The sequence below is a fragment of the Anabrus simplex genome, chromosome 1 (genome assembly GCF_040414725.1).
Source record: "Anabrus simplex isolate iqAnaSimp1 chromosome 1, ASM4041472v1, whole genome shotgun sequence".
Taxonomy (NCBI): domain Eukaryota; kingdom Metazoa; phylum Arthropoda; class Insecta; order Orthoptera; family Tettigoniidae; genus Anabrus; species Anabrus simplex.
In genome coordinates, this window is record NC_090265.1 from 1,174,088,817 (window position 1) to 1,174,108,297 (window position 19,481).

A 19,481-nucleotide genomic window follows, 5' to 3' on the forward strand; every position below is an offset into this window, starting at 1 on the left:
ATCATTACAAATATACTAACTCCCAGCTCAGACCGGTCGAATTTGAAGGTGCTCAAATACATCAGCCTCGCGTTGGTAAATTTACATGCGCATAAGAGAACTACTGCTGGACAATATTCCGGCACTTCTATGTCTCTTAAAACCATGTAAGTAGTTAGTAGAACGTAAAACCAATAAAATCATAATAATAATAATAATAATAATAATAATAATAATAATAATAATAATAATAATAATTTAGATGACCGAGCTCGATAGCTGCAGTCGCTTAAGTGCGGCCAGTATCCAGTATTCGGGAGATAGTAGGTTCGAGCCCCACTGTCGGCAGCCCTGAAAATGGTTTTCCGTGGTTTCCCATTTTCATACCAGGCAAATGCTGAGGCTGTGCCTTAATTAAGGCCACGGCCGCTTCCTTCCCACTCCTAGCCCTTTCCTGTCACATCGTCGCCGTAAGACCTATCTGTGTCGGTGCGACGTAAAACAACTAGCAAAAAAAAAAAAAAAAAAAAAAAAAATTAGATGATGTTTTTGCTTTCTTCTTCTATCAAAATCTCTTCATCCTCTCACTAAGTTTTTTCCTGCATTCTTCTTCTCTTCTATTATTATTATTATTATTATTATTATTATTATTATTATTATTATTATTATTATTATTAAATCTGCTAACTGGAGTGAAATATTACTAAATTGGTAATAGGGTCACGGTTTCCTTTAAGTAGAATCCTGCCAACGACTATTGGTTAAGACAACAATTCTCTATACTGCAAAGAATGACCAAGCCTTTTTATGTGAAACTACTACATCTAAATTTATCACGGGTTAATCCTCGATAGAAAGATATGGACAATTATTAATTCGTCTTAAAATGACCCGTACTTATACAACCTGAATGTTTTCATAATTTAACACTTAAAGAATTTGGTGCATACATACATATTATCATTATAGACTGTTATGCCTTTCAGCGTTCACTCTGCAAGCCTCTGTGAATTTACTAAACGACGCCACAATCCTCGATTTGCAACTAGTGTTGTGGCCTCATTTAGTTCTGTACCTCTTATCTTTAAATCGTTAGAAACCGAGTCTAACCATCGTCGTCTTGGTCTACCTCTACTTCTCTTACCCTCCATAGCAGAGTCCATTATTCTCCTAGGTAACCTATCCTCCTCCATAGCCCTGAAGATGGTTTTCCGTGGTTTACCATTCTCACACCAGCAAAATGCTGGGGCTGTACCTTAATTAAGGCCACGGCCGCTTCCTTCCCACTCCTATCCCATCGTCGCCATAACACTATCTGTGTCGGTGAGACGTAAAACAAATTGTACAGATAACCACATAATCTACATACATTTATTACCACATGATGTAAAAACTTCGTGTGATAGAGTTAAACCGGAATTGCAAATATCACGCGTAAAGTAGTCACTTTCAGATCACCGAAGATTAGTGAAAATTACAAAGTTCGTTACTCGAAGTGTGCATCCGAAGTACCGTTCTTACAAATCCTTATGACATATGTATGTAGCCTATATAATATAGTCAACATTCGCCCAGCTTCTTAGCCGAATGATCACTGTACCGGCCTTCGGTTTAGAGGGCCTCGGGTTCGGCCCGGCCGGAATAGGGGTTTGTATTCGTCTTAATAAAGTTTTCTTCATCTGTATACAGCGAAACAAACTACCAAATAGCATAGGAATATGTACAGCGAATTCATCCCTCTACACAAGCCTTGTAACAGGAAGGGAAACCGGCCGTAAACCTGGACCAAATTTACATCCGTGGCAATCCAAATAAATTGGGGAAGAGTCCAGGAAGAAGTATTGTAGTCAGCATTTCATCCACAACCCGTTATTTTATTTATAATAATAGCTGTCTTCTTTCAGTAGTGTGATGCAGGTTATTAATGAAGGTAAGGCCACGGAAATTATTTTTCTCCTTTTCGATTATGCCAGTGTAGACGTCGGGTCCTTCTATCCACTTCTATGAAATTTGATCTAGTGCCGATATTTTCAAGTTCTCTCGTATCAGTAAAAAGGTATTAATTTAACACACATTTCCCTCTTTTCTGGGTCGATTAAAATTATGCTGGTTCCAGTTTAACCTGGATCATTCTCTTCCTCTTCATCCGTTTGGCCTAAATTCAAAAATCTTTCTTAGTTTTATCGTTCGGTCCATTCTAATGAGATTCCTGAACCAGTATAGTACATTTTTTATTAAGTACAATTAAACATTAATTTAAACACTAAACTAAACATTAAAAAATAAACATGAGTTTCCACCACTGAACAGACTATGCGAAGGGTATGCTGCTACTCTATAAAAACTGCCAAACATACCCAAATTCTGAATGGTAGAAGTTTCAAACATCATGAAAAAATCATAATTAGCAAGTACCTACAATCCTTAAATGAGCTGTAGATTTAGAATGTGTACTTTTATTGGTACTAGCAAATGTACCCGTGTTTCGCTATGGTGTTCTGCATTGTATACGGATTTCGAAATAAATTATTGTACACGCAGTGAATAAGATATACATTACAATATGTATTCTTATCTATATAGGGGCCTAAGTAAAATCGTAACGACCATGTGTCTGTGACTATTTTGGCGAAATTTCCGTACAGTTATCCGTTTCAGGTGTAATAATGACCATCTGCATATACTTTTTTTTGCTTTGGTGTCTGCTTGTCTGAGTTCTTATATACTGAAAACTATTGGGTATTTTTCTACCAAACTTGATATTTAGAATCCACCTGTCCTTGGGTAGGTTTTAGAGCCAATATTGTTTCTGAATACCTAAATTTACTGGGGGGTTATCCGAAACCGAAACCATGATTTTGCACTTCCGCAAAATATGCACATCCAGAATTAATGGAAATCAACCATCCTTAATGGAAATCAATTTCTAAAACTTTTTCTCATATGCATCATTTCGATAGGAGGATTAATAAGTGAGATATCGTTAACGGACGTTTTTTAGCACAAGACCCAAGAGACTTAACTCAAAAGTTGAAAAATACTGAAGATATTTCAACCAAACTTGATATTTAGCATCCAACTATACAAAGATAGTTTTAAGGTCCATACCATTTTAAATTACCGGAATGGACTGTTTTTTTAGCTAGTGGCTTTATGTCGCAGCGGCACAGATAGGTCTTATGGCGACGATGGGATAGGAAAGGCCTAGGAGTTGGAAGGAAGCGGCCGTGGCATTAATTAAGGTACAGCCCCAGTATTTTCCTGGTGTGAAATTGGGAAACCACGGAAAACCATCTTCAGGGTTGCCGACTGTGGGATTCGAACCCACTATCTCCCGGATGCAATTTCACAGCCGCGCGCCTCTAACCGCACGCCAACTTGCTCGGTGACGGGGTTTTTATAGAGGACCGAAACGGTGTTTTTACTCTCCCACAATATATACAAGACCAACCTGACTGAAAATCGACCAACCTTGATAGAAATCCATTTCTAAAACTTTTTCTCATGTGCATTTTTTCGACATGAGGATTAATAAGGGAGATATCATGAACGTTCGGTTTTGCAGTTTAAGTCCAGCGAACATAGCCTAAAAGAGGTACGTGGAGCAGACTCTTTATCTATCTATATTAAAAATCGCAACGACCGTGTGTGTGTGTACATTGACTATTTGACGAAATTTTTGTACAGCTATCCATTTAAGGGGTAATAATGACCATCTGCACTAATTTTTACCGCCTCCCCCAAAATGAAGATTGCGGCACAATCTGCCAGACGAGCTAGAAAATTGAAATTTGGCAAAATTATAGCTTTTAGCCTGTAAACGACGGAAAAATTCCAAGATTTTTACATTTTTCACTTGTTATCCCCGAAGAATATCGAAATATGGAGGCAGTTTTAATGACGGTGCAGACCTTCCTTTCAAGGTATTTGGTGGCTAGACGGTAAATCGTATTAAACAACGGATATCACGATCTCAGTTCAATTTGGAGTGATCTACAAATTTGGTCCTATGACTTTGTCGTGTCTCTATCCCTTATACGTTAAATTTGTCTATTTATCAATTGTAAGTAAATTTTGCACTTTTTACACGCATAATTTATACTTTGAATCACTTATAGGAAAGATAGAATCATCAAGGATAGAATAATCAAATTCTACACGAACATTGGTCCACCCAGTATCCATATGTGAGCCAAATGCTATGTTTGTAGCTGTCATATAATTATAAGAAAAGTAATGCACTGTGAAACAATCTTACCCAAATTTCACCCTTTTAACCTTTCTAACTCAATTTCAGATATGAATAGATGAGATACGAGAAAATATCATAGGACCAGCCATTTAGACAACCGTTTGTCGATATGACGTACCGTTTAGCAGCAGTTAATCTGTAAACTGGAGGTCTACAATATTGTAAACATGCATATACTTTCGTATGTCGATCTATATATATATAGATCATTGATGTCGATTTGTAGCGATATAAAGTGTGTGTCTGCTATTGTGGTCAATACTCTCCACTTCGATTTTGACTGGCAGTAGGAATAGGGTCCTTCAACTCCTATGTAACTGGCATTAGTAAGGAGGGCCTACCATTGTAATGAACAATTCCCTTCTCGATTTGACTTGCAGAAAGAAAGGGAGCATGCAATTTTGTTCAAAACTCCCCTAACCGATTGTGTTTGGCTGTAGGCAAGGTGCCCGCCATGATAAACAAATGTACGCATCTAAAATGCGACTGGCATTAGATATAGTTGTCTGCTATCAAAATGGAATCTCACAAACCCGGTTTGACTAGCAGTAAGCTGGCTGACAGGAAAAGGGGACTGTTACTATAACACCACCACAACTCAATTTAACTGGCAGTAGGGAAGTTGACTGCCATTATAATAAAAACTCCTCGACTGGAATCTGTCTGGAAGTAGGAAAGGGGGCCTGCCATTTTAACGAAAACTTCCCAAATAGATTGTGACCGCGTAGTAGGAAATGGGGCCTGCCATTATAATGTTAACTTCCCAACTCGGTTGTAAATAGCAGTACGCAAGTGAGTCTGCCGTTATCATTACAACTCCGCAACCCACACTTTACATTGGAAACAACGTATGGAGACCTCCCAATGCTGTTTCTCGGATAACGCTAAGAGACATGCAATTAAAAAAATATCTAATTCTCGGCATGTACAGTAATTTACTTCGATATCCGTATACAATGTAGAACACCGTAGCGAAGAACGGCTACATTTGCTAGCTGTATATATATAACTAGCTATTACCCACGGCTTCGCGATTTCGGTACTGCACTAAGACATTATCTGGAAATCCCTAAAGTGTAAAAACACGCTGAAAAATTGCATTTCATTTACGCCAGAACCTCTTTGTAAACCTCGTTTGTGGCATTGCCTTTTGGGACTAGGATGACCAAGCTACTGACTGAGCTAAATCCGGAACATGCGACATGGAACTCTACATGCGAGAAAACAGTCAAAAACGGGGGTTTCTTTATTTCTAAAGGAGATTACAAATACCAATTTTCACGCCTGGAACAGGTTGAGTTTATGAGATATACTGTAAATATAATAATTTTAAAAACTACCCCACTCCTTGGCTGAGAGTTCATCGTTGAGACCTTCGGTTCACAGAGTTCCGGTTTCGATTCCGGGCTGGGTCGGGGATTTTAATCGCGTGTGATTATTTCTTCTGGCGCGAGGACAGGTAGTTTGTGTTTGTCCCAACACTCTCCTCTTCATCACTCAACACGCCACATTACCAAACACAACAGGAATACGCAATAGTAATTACATCCCTACACATAGGGTTGGCGTCAGGAAGAGCATCCAGTCGTAAAACAGCGTCAAATCCACATGTGCGACACAGTTCGCACCCGCGACTCCACAGGTGTGGGGAAAACCGGTAGAAGAGAAGAAGATACTCATTTTAAAATATCACCCGCTTTTTAAAGATTTTTCATCCCGTAAGTGGATTTTCTAGGAAAAGTGCGTTCATTTATTTTTAGAAGAAATTCCAAGAACAGCCTACCAATTTTAACGTCTGTAACATCTTCCGTTTCTGAGATGTATGTATCCTCGTATAAATAATTCAACTCCTTCCTCAATTCTTTTCAACCCTTACTCCTTAAGTGGATTTTCGGAAAAAAAATTGTGTTCTTTTATTTTAAATGAGATTCCAAATACCAAATTTTATGTCTGTAACATGTTAGGTTTTTGTGATATGTTGTAGATAATCTCGCTGCGTAAACATACTGGAGCTGATGGTGCCATGGTTACGGCAGTTCATTTCTTTATACGATTCCTAGTGCAGGGGTAGTGTGGTTTCAATATCTCAATAACGGTTGGTTTTAGGGCCTTAAAACATGGTTTTCGGGCCCTCAGGGCTTAACGAGTTTTGTTCTTTGAGTCAAGGGGCTTAAAATGAGCTTTGTCTCGTCCTTGTACGACAAATTCGATATTTCGCCTATATTAGCCTAGTATTTTTATATCTCCCCACGCGCTTCTCCCCTCGAGTTGTTTTGAAAATAAAATATAACCAATAGCACTCAGGGATAATGTATCTTTCTATTAGTGAAATAATTTTTAGAATCGGTCCATTAGTTGCTGAGATTAGCCTTTACATACAAACAAACCTTACCTCTTTATATATTAGCATAAATAACATTGTCTGACAACTAAGTTCTAAGGACAACACAAACTGAAATGGAAAAATTATCCTTTCTTTTATAAAAAAGGAAGTTTTAAACTACATGTATGACCACTAGTTTAAATAAGGCAATAAATAATTATTCTATTCTATTTATTGTTTTTTTCGAGATTTGCGGCAGTAATTAACCTGCTGCCTTTCCACTTGGAAGGCCGAGGTTCGAATTTCAGCACACCATACGATGGAGTTTCCACCCGAAGCATAAAATGGTGTTAGGACGGAGATCACACTCTAATCCTACGGCCAAAACCCAACTGGGAAGGTATTTTTATTTCTTAGTTTAATTCATTTTTTAAATTCTGGTAATTGACGCGGGAGCTGCATTCAGTTAAACGTGGGAGCTGATATTGTGCGTAGCGCTGACAGTACTTTTTTTTTTGCTAGGGGCTTTACGTCGCACCGACACAGATAGGTCTTATGGCGACGATGGGATAGGAAGGGCTTAGGAGTTGGAAGGAAGCGACCGTGGCCTTAATTAAGGTACAGCCCCAGCATTTGCCTGGTGTGAAAATGGGAAACCACGGAAAACCATTTTCAGGGCTGCCGATAGTGGGATTCGAACCTACTATCTCCCGGATGCAAGCTCACAGCCGCGCGCCTCTACACGCACGGCCAACTCGCCCGGTGCTGACAGTACTAATGTAAACGAGCTACTCAATAATTCGCTTTGCTTAATTAAAGACTTCCCATCGGCCGCGAAATTTGGGACGTAATACCAGTAATACTGTAAGTTAATGCTATTTCGTGTTAGGACGACGCATTCTTATCGAACTTATTCAGCTATAGGTTATACTGATGACTGCCAAGAAGTTTAATTTCCACTCAACCTATTATTCATATCTATTGCAGATTAGTCAGTATTTTGGCCTTTGGAACCCCGAGTACGATTCCCGACTGGGTCGTGGGATTTTAATGTAAACATTTAAGTTCTTTGGATGGGGGACTGGGCGACTGTGATGTCTGCAATATTCCTGCAACTCTCATCACTATAGCCAATTGATGAATACGCTCGACTGAGCAACGAAACCCCTCTAACATGAATGAAAATTTCTATTTGCAGTGTTTTAGTAACTTACTTCACTCGCTTCTCTTTAGAGGTACTTCCACTTATTATTATTATTATTATTATTATTATTATTATTATTATTATTATTATTATTATTATTTTACAAGTTGCTTTACGTCGCACCGACACAGGTAGGGCTTTTGGCGACGATGGGATAGAAAAGGGCTAATAGTTGGAAGGAAGCGACTGTCGCCTTAATTAAAGTGAAAATGGGAATCCACGGAAATCCACAGTAGGGTTCGAACCCACTATCTCCCGAATGCATGCTGATGGTTACGTGACCCGAACAACGCAATCACTCGCTTGGTACTTGCACTTATCTCAAGTGTTAACTACTAAGGGGTTAACTTCGGACGTTATTTGATTCTGATTACATAATTACTGTATTTATAATATATTTATAACTATTACAATTAACATAATATTCTAATATAAAATTATTTAATGTAACAGTGTTTAAAATGCACAAATAGTAAACGAAACAAGTAATATGTAAATAGACAATTTTTTCACTCTGAAGTTATACTTAACAGTGGTTTATAATAACTGTAGCCGCGGTATAGTACACGTATGCGCTACTACTACTAAACTGTTTTTATTCCTCCCCTGAAGGGGGAGGCGGGGCTCTTAGACGGTGACGCCGTCTCTCAGGCCGAGAGATTTGTTGCAGTGAAGGAGATGCACGAAGGTGAGAGGGTTGGTGGCTGTCAGAGCATTCGGCTTAGTGCAGGAGAATGAAAAACTACGGAAAACCATTCTCAGGACAGCCATGAGCTCCAACCCTGTCCTGAATGCACGGTAGAGCCGTGGCCAATCCTCCTCACATGCGCCATCTGGCTGTTGATAACGCAGTTCATGTGTCGCGTTTGACCAAGTACGTCCTACGAAAAAACCTCCAACATATTGTCACATCAACAGTGCTAAGACAAAAGTTATAAAATTTAGAAGGGGAGGAAAACTGGGAACATTATGACATTTTCTGTAACGGAAATGAACAACTCGAGATCGTGTCATCATTTAAATACCTGGGTATCACACTGCAGACCACAGGCTCAACCTTCACAGTGCACGTAAAGGAAAAAGCAGCGGTAGCAACCAAAGCAATGTACGAGATCCCCAAGCCCCAGAACGTCTCAGTGAACACTGCAATGGCACTATTCATGCTTAAAGTGGCCCCGGTAGTTACGTATGGGATACGATTAATATGGCACAAACTAACTGTTGCAAACATGAAAAGAATTGAAAATATAAAGGCTAGGTACTTGAAACGGATCCTATAGATCTCAAAATTTACAGAGAATCGAATGACATACATAATGGCTGGCGAAATATTCTTCCTGGAAGACATCAAACAAACATTCGGGCTACCAGACACCGCCGCATCGACTGCCGTCCTTGAAGAAAGAAAGCCCAGCAGACACCTGAAGGTTTGTACGAAACGGAAGTAATGAAGAACAGTGAATGGAAGCGCCCAAACTACAAACTACGCCATGTATACACACGCTTAGGTGTCCACGGATTCTACGGGAAAATATGCCTAACCACCAGATTTCACGCCCCAAACGAAGAATGTATCTGCCGTCTCTGCGGAAAGACCTGTCCTAGGTACCACCTGATGAACTGTACTGAACAAACACAACGCATCAGCACACTTGCCAAGGACTTGTAAGAAAAAAACAACGAAGTGTTGTACCAAAAGAAAATAATAAATTGTAACCTTTAATACATATGTACACATTGTGTTTAATTTCAATAAATTAAAATGTTAGATAGAGACACCCACTGAAATGATGAAAAAATTTCAAAAATTTACTTACTTGCAGTAGTAGCGTTGAAGACTCGCTATAATTTATTCAGCAAGGTGGCCGTGGAATGGTTGCTGTCCCACTCTGTCGGCGTGCCAGCCAACACGCCTCTAGCAGGGTAGTACACACAAGGGCCAGGAGATGGAGCGCGTGGCACTCTCGTACTTCGTCGAAGAGTGCTACTACTGGCGGACGAAAACGAACTACCATTACGCACGATAGTGGTACCAGTTCTATGAAAATGACTCGTACTGCGCAAAGAATACGTCCTTCCTTCACTGTTTGAAACAAGACTGTCGTCGTGAGTGGCTCCATCTGGCGATTCTCTTCCTCCGGCGACCGCCTGCCATAGCTTGTGGGAACAGAACAGCTTTAAGAACAAACGTTTGAACTTCTCTCCGAAGATAACGTAGATGATAAAGTTGACAGAAGAGTTTATAGTAATAAGGAGGTTGCTGGTCTTCACCAGTTGGTCAATACTTATACAGTAAAATGCTTCGACGACGTTGTTCACCAGCGCTAAGATGTTGCACAGAAAGAAGACGATGACTACGCAGAACAACATTGTTGCCAGGCCAATCTCCTTCTTCTGGAGCCTCGACAAGCGCTGCCGTTCTTTATTAGCTTTGCGTACCTAGAAAGAGAGTATGCAGTTAATATTCTTATAACTGAAATGATCAGGGGTGTAATTTCCAGTGTTACCTGGTTACAGTCCAAAATGAAGGAAAACCCTATCGACACATTAGATCAGAACATTCAATTGGCATGAGAGATTCACTACAATACATGATGAAATAACATGTCAATAGGCTTCCCCCTTAAACACAGGAATCTATCACTACAAAGTAACAGGTTATGATACTCGAACAAATATAGGGTTCTTCACTATTCAAGGCTTCATAATAATTGAGACTCCACTGAGAAATTAAATTGTAAAATTGAAATGACCAGAAATTGTTTACAAATATCAAATAAAAATGTCTTAAAATCCGTGGAATTAATTTGAAATTAAGGGAACGTCATGTGCAGTAGTATGTTTGGCCTGTGTGTTGTATGCGATGGAGACCTGGTCCCTGAAAGATTAAATATTTGAAAGATAGAAGCATTAGGGATGCGGACAAATCGTTGCTGTTGAAAGTTCCCTGGAACGATCGAGTACGGAATGATTATATCTTGAAAAAAATGTGGGAAACAGAAAATCCAGACAATTAAACACAGAAAAGCATTTTGGTCACAATGAGAAATATAAAATACTTCAACTAATTCTTGAAAGCAAGTTAGTTGGATAGTGAAGTGCAGGAAGAAGATAAATGTCTTGGTTTAAACACGCACATAATTCGACATGAATGAGAACAGCCGTCCGGCTCTATGGCTAAATGGTTAGCGTGTGGCCTTTGGTCAAGGGGTCCGGGGTTAGATTCCCGGCAGGGCCGGGAATTTTAACCATAATTGGTTAATTTCACTGGCACGGGGGCTTGGTGTACGTGTCGTCTTCATCATTATTTCATCCTCATCTCAGCGCGCAGGTCGCCTACGGGAGTCAAATCAAAAGATATGCATCTGGCAAGCCGAACTCGTCCTTGGACACTCCTGGCACTAAAAGCCATACGCCATTTCATTTCAATGAGAACAGCTGGTGAACTACTCCATGCAGCCTCTGACATAATGAAATTCCTACATTTCGTTGCCAATATCTACGGATAGTAGTGAGGAAGAAAATAATACTACGTATCAAATAATAATAATAATAATAATAATAATAATAATAATAATAATAATAATAATAATAATAATAATAATAATAATATTTTTTAATTTCGTGTGGCTATTACTAGCCGATTGCAGCCCTTGTAAGGCAGACCCTCCGATGAGGGTGGGCGGCATCTGCCATGTATAGGTAACTGTGTGTTGTTGTGGTGGAGCATAGTGTTATGTGTGGTGTGCGAGTTGCAGGGATGTTGGGGACATCACAAACACCCAGCCCCCGGGTCATTGGAATTAACCAATTAAGGTTAAAATCCCCGACCCGGCCGGGAATCGAACCCGGGACCCCTCTGAACCGAAGGCCAGTACGCTGACCATTCAGCCAACGAGTCGGATATAATAATAATAATACTCCAGAAATACTAAATTCATGTCTAGTCATAGGTTGTTTGATGGAAAATAGATAAATAAGTTAACTTCTGCTGTCGGTTCTTAATATTTCTTTTAATTTTGAATAGTGATGTGATCAAAAAAATTTGTGTCTCTCAGAGAACGGTTGGTTTTAGAATATTGAAGTCAAATACAGTAAGCCTACATACCTGGCGGTAGATGGCAGTGTTGAGCACGGCGAGGCAGCTGAATGGTAGGAAGTAGAGGAACACGAGGTACAGCCAGTGGATGTACACGGAGATGTAGGTGTGGTTGTTACGGAGTTCTGTGGGAACAACGATGTACACCGTGGTGTTGTACTCTTCACTGTATTCAAGTTCCCGTCGTACCTCCCAGAAGCGTGGCAGGTTGTACAGCGTGGAGAACACGATGATGAGAACTACATAGAGTCTAGCTCTACCGTACGTACACAGTGAACGGGCTTGCAAGGGATGGCACACGGCAACAAAGCGCTCTAACGTCACTGTAAGAGTCAGATACACCGACACTGTCTGCGCTATTAGCGCCACGGGGAACACTGCAGGAACTAGGTGGGGGTAAACTTTGAAGAAATAAGTGAACATCGCTCCTGTGTACGTGTAAATGGCTGGCAAGCCGAACAGGAGAATAGATGTGATTATTAACACTGTATCACATCTAGCTAACCATATCAATAAATAATTGATAGAAGATTTCATTTGTGGTCTTGAAAGAATAATCATTGAAATTATATTACCTAGGATACCAAATATACCAATGACATTTAATAACACTCCGTTGGTTACGAACTCAAATAGTTCTATTCCCCCCAAAGTAATAGACCATGAACACGAGGTGTGGTTTACATATGTGGAATTGTCCATCGTGTTTCGCCCTCGGCGACCTTACATGTGTATAGAATCAATCTGTAACAAAAGTTAAAGTAAAGTGCTTCAATCTGTATGCGCACATATCACAGTCCCATTACCCTTAAATTTCACAACCAATTTCATGTCAGTCTTTTTAACTATCTCCGCAACATCTTTAAGTGAAGAAGTTACTAAAGGTAATTTCAGTTATTCTCTACACTATATATTTTACACTATATATAATGTTTTGTTTGACTCGTGGCAAAACCAATGCTAGTTGAAATCACAAAAAAACCAGCAACAAATACGTGACTCAGTTTACTGTAATATATACTGAATTGCTGATTAGTTTGTCAGTTGTACTTAATTCGGTTGTTTAGGTACTCTTGAAGTGAAAATAATGAGAAAATATGGTCCCTTTGTTTGTTAGTATGCTTTTGTACATCAGTCTGTAATTGTTAATGAAGACCGTAGGAACTGAATTGGCTCCCATTATTCATCATCGTCTATTGATTTCATTTTAGTAGCACTCAAGTAAAGAGCACTCTCCTTAAACTGATAAACATTAGCGACACTTCCTCAGTGATCGTATTGGGTTTGATGACTGTATTTTACTGAATGTATTAGTTATTTTCATTGTAGACACTTCACTTCTATATATCTCAACGTGATTTTTAGCACAATCAGTCGAAGCCAGTCGAATTTCTCTAGCACAGTGCCGATACAACACAGAGCAGCCCCTTCATGAAGAAAGACTTCAAGATGAACTTCTACAATCTTCAGTTATTTGCCGAGTTCTTCGGAGCAGAAAGGATAAGCCCTAAAAGGAGATAAGTCGATATTAGTAAATATGTCCTAGAATTAGCATACATTTTGAACAAAAATGGAATTTTGTAACACGAATGCTATTTTTAACAGAAATATTATACATAGAGTAAATGCCAAGAGTAAACAAAACTCTGAATTTTAAAAACTTTCTCAATGTGTTGTTCTTATCAGCTAAATAAGAGGGTTAACGCCAAATCTCATTTATTTTTGTATCCCTTAATTCAAAAATAGTAATCAACTCCAAATCACAATGATTTCGACGACGGAGTTTGTAAGCTTGCCAAATGGAGCTGTACAACTCTGAAATCAAGCAACTACGTGCTCATTGAGCTGAATTAGCAGATAGGAAGTTAATGTTTATGCCTCTCACTTCCAATACGAACTAAGTTTGATTACTTCAATAGTAAGAGAGGATTTGTATTCACAGAGTACAACGACGCGTGAAGTGTGAAGCAAAGCGAATTAACATTATGCCATTACTATAGGCAACTTGCTGCACATTTATGCAATGCCGGGTAGCGCTCCGTTAATATTTCAGGCGCGTACACTGTTGTGTGCTCAATTTCGCAGTCATAATTCAATGCCAGGTATTGTAATATACTGAACATTAACTAGGCGAACATGCAATAGTTTCTTGTACACATACGTACAGAAATGGTTCAATGAAGTAAACAAGTTTTCTCTTTTTTCTTCACCGAAAAGAAGTAGAGGTGTAGATTTCGTCTTATAGTACGCATTTGATGTGGACATAGTGAACTATATCATGCACCATCTACTATAGCATATAAACAATGCAGCACATGACACTATGATAATAAAGGAAGTTTGTTAGTTTGTTTACGGATGGTAATATTGGGAATCATTCAACCCGGTAATTCTTTCACCATTTGAAAGATTATTTCACATTATTATTCTTCCTCTTCTTATTATTACAGGCTATATAAGAACGGGAATATTGCAAGTCGGTTTTTTTCTCAAATTGAGACATTTGGATCAAAGATCGTAAACCTTGTACGTCAAGATTAACGATGAAAAGTAGAAACACTGACTTATATGTACTGCCTCCACCAGGGACCAATTAGTAAACCACATAGGTCTGAGTAGACAGAATTTAGTGTGAAATAATCGTTGGCCATTGATAATTAAACATATTAGAGTTTTTTTTTTTGCTAGTTGCTTTACGTCGCACCGACACAGATAGGTCTTATGGCGACGATGGGACAGGGAAGGGCTGGGAGTGGGAAGGAAGCGGCCGTGGCCTTAATTAAGGTACAGCCCCAGCATTTGCCTGGTGTGAAAATGGGAAACCACGGAAAACCATCTTCAGGGCAGCCGACAGTGGGGTTCGAACCTACTATCTCCCGAATACTGGATACTGGCCGCACTTAGCGACTGCAGCTATCGAGCTCGGTATTTTAGAGTTTGTTGTCTGTAATAATTGTTATTTACTACTATTAAACAACAAATGAAAGGCCAAGTTTTCAAACCACCTATTACAGTCATATATATTTAGTAATATTTTGGAGTAAAAATTAAATTATTTCCACGTTTCATGAGATATGAGTTACATATACCGGAATATAATAAAAAACTCGCAATTCTGAAGAGCGTAAGTATGAAAAACTACGTTCTGTAGCATAAGTAGTAAGTAAACGTTTTTTACGTTGCCAGTAAATCCTAAATAACCGTTTGTAGAGTATCTTACTAGATAAGCTCTCTAACGCACTAGCGGCAAGTAATTCACATCTGTTTAACCAAGCTAGCAGAATTATGTAGACAGTCAAATAAAGGTTTCAAGTATTAATATTACCCTACATTTAAACAACATGTAACCGGCCAAGATTAACAAATTAAGTCATGTAGGATCTTAATCTTTTAATGAGAACTGTTTATTCGCGAAGCGGTGGGTTACAAGAAACTCTTTACCATCCTTTGACAGATCTTCCTTCGAAAATCACTTACTATACAGGGTGTACCAAAACTCGACGGCAAAAATTTAGGAATGGATTCCTCACACAGGGAGAAGAAAAAAAGGTTATGACAACATGGGTCCGGAAGCGTAAACTTACATATTTATTCAAACTTTGTGACACAAATTAATTTTAGTAATAACTGGCATGTCCTCATGCAATTAGCTAACCGTCTCATCAACAGAGGTTCGCCATTAACATCTGGGCAGGCATTGTTGGTGATTCCTTGTTGGGACCCTACGTTCTTCCGAATAGGCTTACTGGACAGAACTACACGGATTTCTTGCGTACTGCATTGCCTGATTACTTGGAAGACATGCCACTTGCATCCCGTCGACAAATGTTTTACATGCATGATGGTGCTCCCGCACATTTCAGTCTGCTGCCCGCAGGTACCTGAACACCCATTTTCCTGAGCGCTGGATAGGTAGAGGAGGACCGATTGTTTGGCCAGCACCACGCTCTCCTGACTTGAACCCTCTGGACTTTTACCTGCGGGGACACGTTAAGTCTCTCGTGTATGCGACTACTGTTCCTGATGAAGCAACTTTATGTGATCGCATTGTGACAACCTCTCAGGCAGTACGCACTACACTAGGCATTTTTGATCGCGTGCGTAACTCCATGCGACGACGAGCGGAGGCTTGTATTCAAGTATTCCTAAATGTTTGCCGTCGAGTTTTAGTATACTCTGTATATGCAGTAGTAATAGTACAGGTGAGGACTTATGATCTGATGACATTTTATGTATTTAATACACCGAGTGAACAAATATATAAATCATGAAGGTTCATTTAAAACTCATATATTACTGTAGATGGTTCGTGAAGTAATGACTAGAACAAGTTAACCAAACTGACGGTATGAAGAATGTCTTGACCTGGAAGAGTCAAATACGTGATTATTTAACACAATCACGTTACTTATGCGGAGTTTGTACAAAAACTATAACAAACTCATAATACATATGCAATTCATGATTTTGAAAATATTACAACAAGAAAAATGTTTGTAATATATTTTTACATTTAGACATTTGTAATACATATATACCAGAATGTAATTTTGTAAAAATGGTGACATCGGCGTTCATATATTTTGGTATGATAACATCAGAAAAGTACTCTGCAAGACGGAAGTTAATTCATGCAACGTATATATCACATTTTGCAAAATGATAGTTTGGTGAATTTAGAAAATGATAAGAAATGATCAAAACAGGAAATAAGTTTTGTCACAGTCATCTTGTTCAGGGTAAGATATTCCTTCCACACTAAATGCAAATGGAACTGTTTCAAGCCAGTCAGGTGGATTGATGGAACAGCCTAACTTGTAGAAAGCATACTTTACCAGATTGACATATCTCGGACAATTAAACTGATGGCAAATGTAGCTGTGTAATTTTATAACTGTCGTTTTCTTGTGTAAATTGTATTCCCATTTATCATACAAAACAGAACCAGAAATTATATGGTAGTAGTAGTAGTAGTAGTAGTAGTAGTAGTAGTAGTAGTAGTAGTTCTATACGGGAGAAAGAAAAATATATCCAAAATACATCCAAATTTTCCATTTTGCTTGTCCTTTTTGGTGGAATTATTACAATGTCTGTTGCAAAACACACAGGTGCTGTTTCTTGCAACAAGGAAAAACCTATTTCTACAGCCAATCCATGAATTGACAAGAAGATGATTCTTGGGTCCACATGAAAGCCAAAAGTAGTTAAGAAGGAAGGAACGCCACAATTAATTAGCTTGTGATTTTACCGTTGCTGCTAGCTACTGCATATTACCAAGATAATTAACGAATTCACTAATGCCTGCATTTAGCGTCTTTGGGAAATTTACTTATGACCCTTTAAGAATAATAAAAAGTTTATCTGCTAATTTGCTATCCAAATGCATTAATGGCTGAATGGTGTATGGATGGATGGTTGCGTTTGTACTGATGGCTTGAGCACGCACTTGCATTTCACCGTATTTTTTTTATCAGGAGTTCACATTATGTGCACATCTAATTCATAAGCAGTTTGGTCTATGTTAAACATATACCGTTCTCCATAATAAGGATGCATATGTTTAATTTTTGTCACAAATGATGTTGTTGTATCTTGAATTACTTCATCGTCGCGTAGTGAAGATTTTGTTTTCATCACAGTTATCTTCCTAGATGCAAGTCAAAACCTTCTCTTAAAATAGTGGAACCATTTGGCACTAGGTAGAAGTTTAGTTCTATAGCAATGTCAATGCCCAGAGCTGTAGGTCCGTATCTCAAAATGAACATGCTATCTTTTTCAGACATTATTGAGATACGGATTAAACAACACAGAGAAAGAAGAATTGTCTACAATCTGTGTAAAAATCAGTCTGCAGTGGTGAAAATCGAGGGCTTTGAAAAAAAAAAAAAAGCAGCAATCCAGAAAGGAGTGAGGCAAGGCTGCAGTTTGTCCCCCTCCCTTTCAATGTTTGTATAGAACAGGCGGTGATTGAAATCAGATAGAAATTTAGGAAGGGAATCACAATCCAAGGAGAGGAAATCAAAACCCCGAGATTTGCCGACGATATTGTTATTTTAACTGAGACTGCAGAAGATCTGGAGAAATTTCTGAATGGTATGGACGGAGTCTTGTTGAAGGAGTACAAGATAAAAATAAATAATGGAGTGCAGTCAAACGAAATCGGGTGGTGCAGGAAATATTAGATTAGGAAATTAAGTCTTAAAGGAAGTAGAGAAATGTTGTTACTTGGGTGGTAAAATAACTAACGATGGCAGAAGTAAGGAGGACATAAAATGCAGACTAGCACAAGCAAGGAAGAGCTTTCTTGAAAAGAAATTTGCCACTTCGAACATTGATATAGGAACTGAAAAGAGGTTTTTGAAGACTTTCGTCTGAAGCGTGGCTTTGTATGGAAGTGAAATATCGACAATAACTAGCTCAGAAAGAATAGAGATGATGATGATGATGATGATGATGATGATTGTTGTTTAAAAGGGCCTAACGTCTAGGTCATCGGCCCAAAATGGTACGGAATGAGACGAAATGGAATAACAAATTAAAAGTCCAAAATTCTCCACTGACCAAAATTCAAAACGTGAGGACGAAGAATGAATGGATGGATATGAATTTAAAACAAACAGTGGATACGACCCGCAATGTCTCGCATTCACAGAAACTGACGTGAAACAATAGTAGGCTATTACTGACCAAGGGACTGCGTCTATGGCATAATACTGAATCGATGATGCTTTTAGTCTAAAGGGGTCCAAAATCCAAGTCTACGGCCCCTCATAATGGTACTTATCGCTAGGAAAGTAGAACCATGGAATATGTCACATTGCGGTACTAATCAAAAGTAGCGTAGACTCGCGGCATTCCACACAGAATGGTACTACTCAAAGATAATGAAATTCGCACATGGAATACAGACCTATGGTGTTTCACACATTGCGGCGCCATTTATAGGCAACGCAAACCTATGGTGTTCATCACATACGTGTACTAACCACAGGGACCCGCACTATCCCGTGGTGTTCCTAATATAGTGCGTACTAATCATAGGCAAGCCAGAACCATGGTGTCGTTCCCAAAGTGGTACTAATCACAGGTACTTTAGAAGCCGGCAACGCACTCTGTTGCTACTAATCACAAACCTATTTGGTACCTAACATAGTGGTACTTCGCGCAAGTAATAGCGACCCATGGTGTTCCCCGCGTGGTGGTGCTAATTACAAGTAGTTTCATGGTTCTAATACAATCATCCCTTGGTCACCCCTTTTGGTCGCCTGTTCCGACAGGCAGGGGATACCATGGGTGTATTCTTCGTCTGCGTCCCCCACTCACAGGGGGTTGTGTGTTTGGTCCGCGAGAGGTATTTTATTTCCCTCAAGTCCGCCGGCAAGCGGGTTAGGACCCCCCTATCCGCCACTTGGGACGCGCCACGTGGGAGTATCACCTCTCCCCCTGCTACGCCAGCGTAGTAGGTTCGTGGAGACAGAATAGAAGCTTTTGAAATGTAGTGTTACAGAAGAATGTCGAAGGTGCGCTGGTAGACTGAATCACGAATGAAGAGAGACTGAATCGAATGGGTGAGATGAGATCGGTTTGGGTAACTTTGACGAGAAGAATTGATAGAATAGGACAC

The 19,481-nt window shown here is 39.3% G+C and overlaps 1 protein-coding gene across 4 annotated transcripts in view; it reads right to left on the bottom strand.

Moving 5' to 3' along the window:
- Positions 1–19,481, bottom strand: part of LOC136858161 (FMRFamide receptor) — a 132,437-nt gene that overhangs the window by 25,910 nt on the left and 87,046 nt on the right. For all 4 annotated transcript variants that reach the window (XR_011017607.1, XR_011017608.1, XR_011017606.1 and 1 more), the window contains exons 2-3: positions 11,867–13,364; positions 9,576–10,197 (exon numbers count right to left, since the gene is read on the bottom strand). Coding sequence is in view for 1 of the 4 variants with exons in the window: in XM_068225436.1 (XP_068081537.1) it covers positions 9,601–10,197; positions 11,867–12,559 (1,290 nt within the window). In the remaining 3 variants the exon portion in view is untranslated. The remainder of the gene's footprint in view (positions 1–9,575; positions 10,198–11,866; positions 13,365–19,481) is intronic.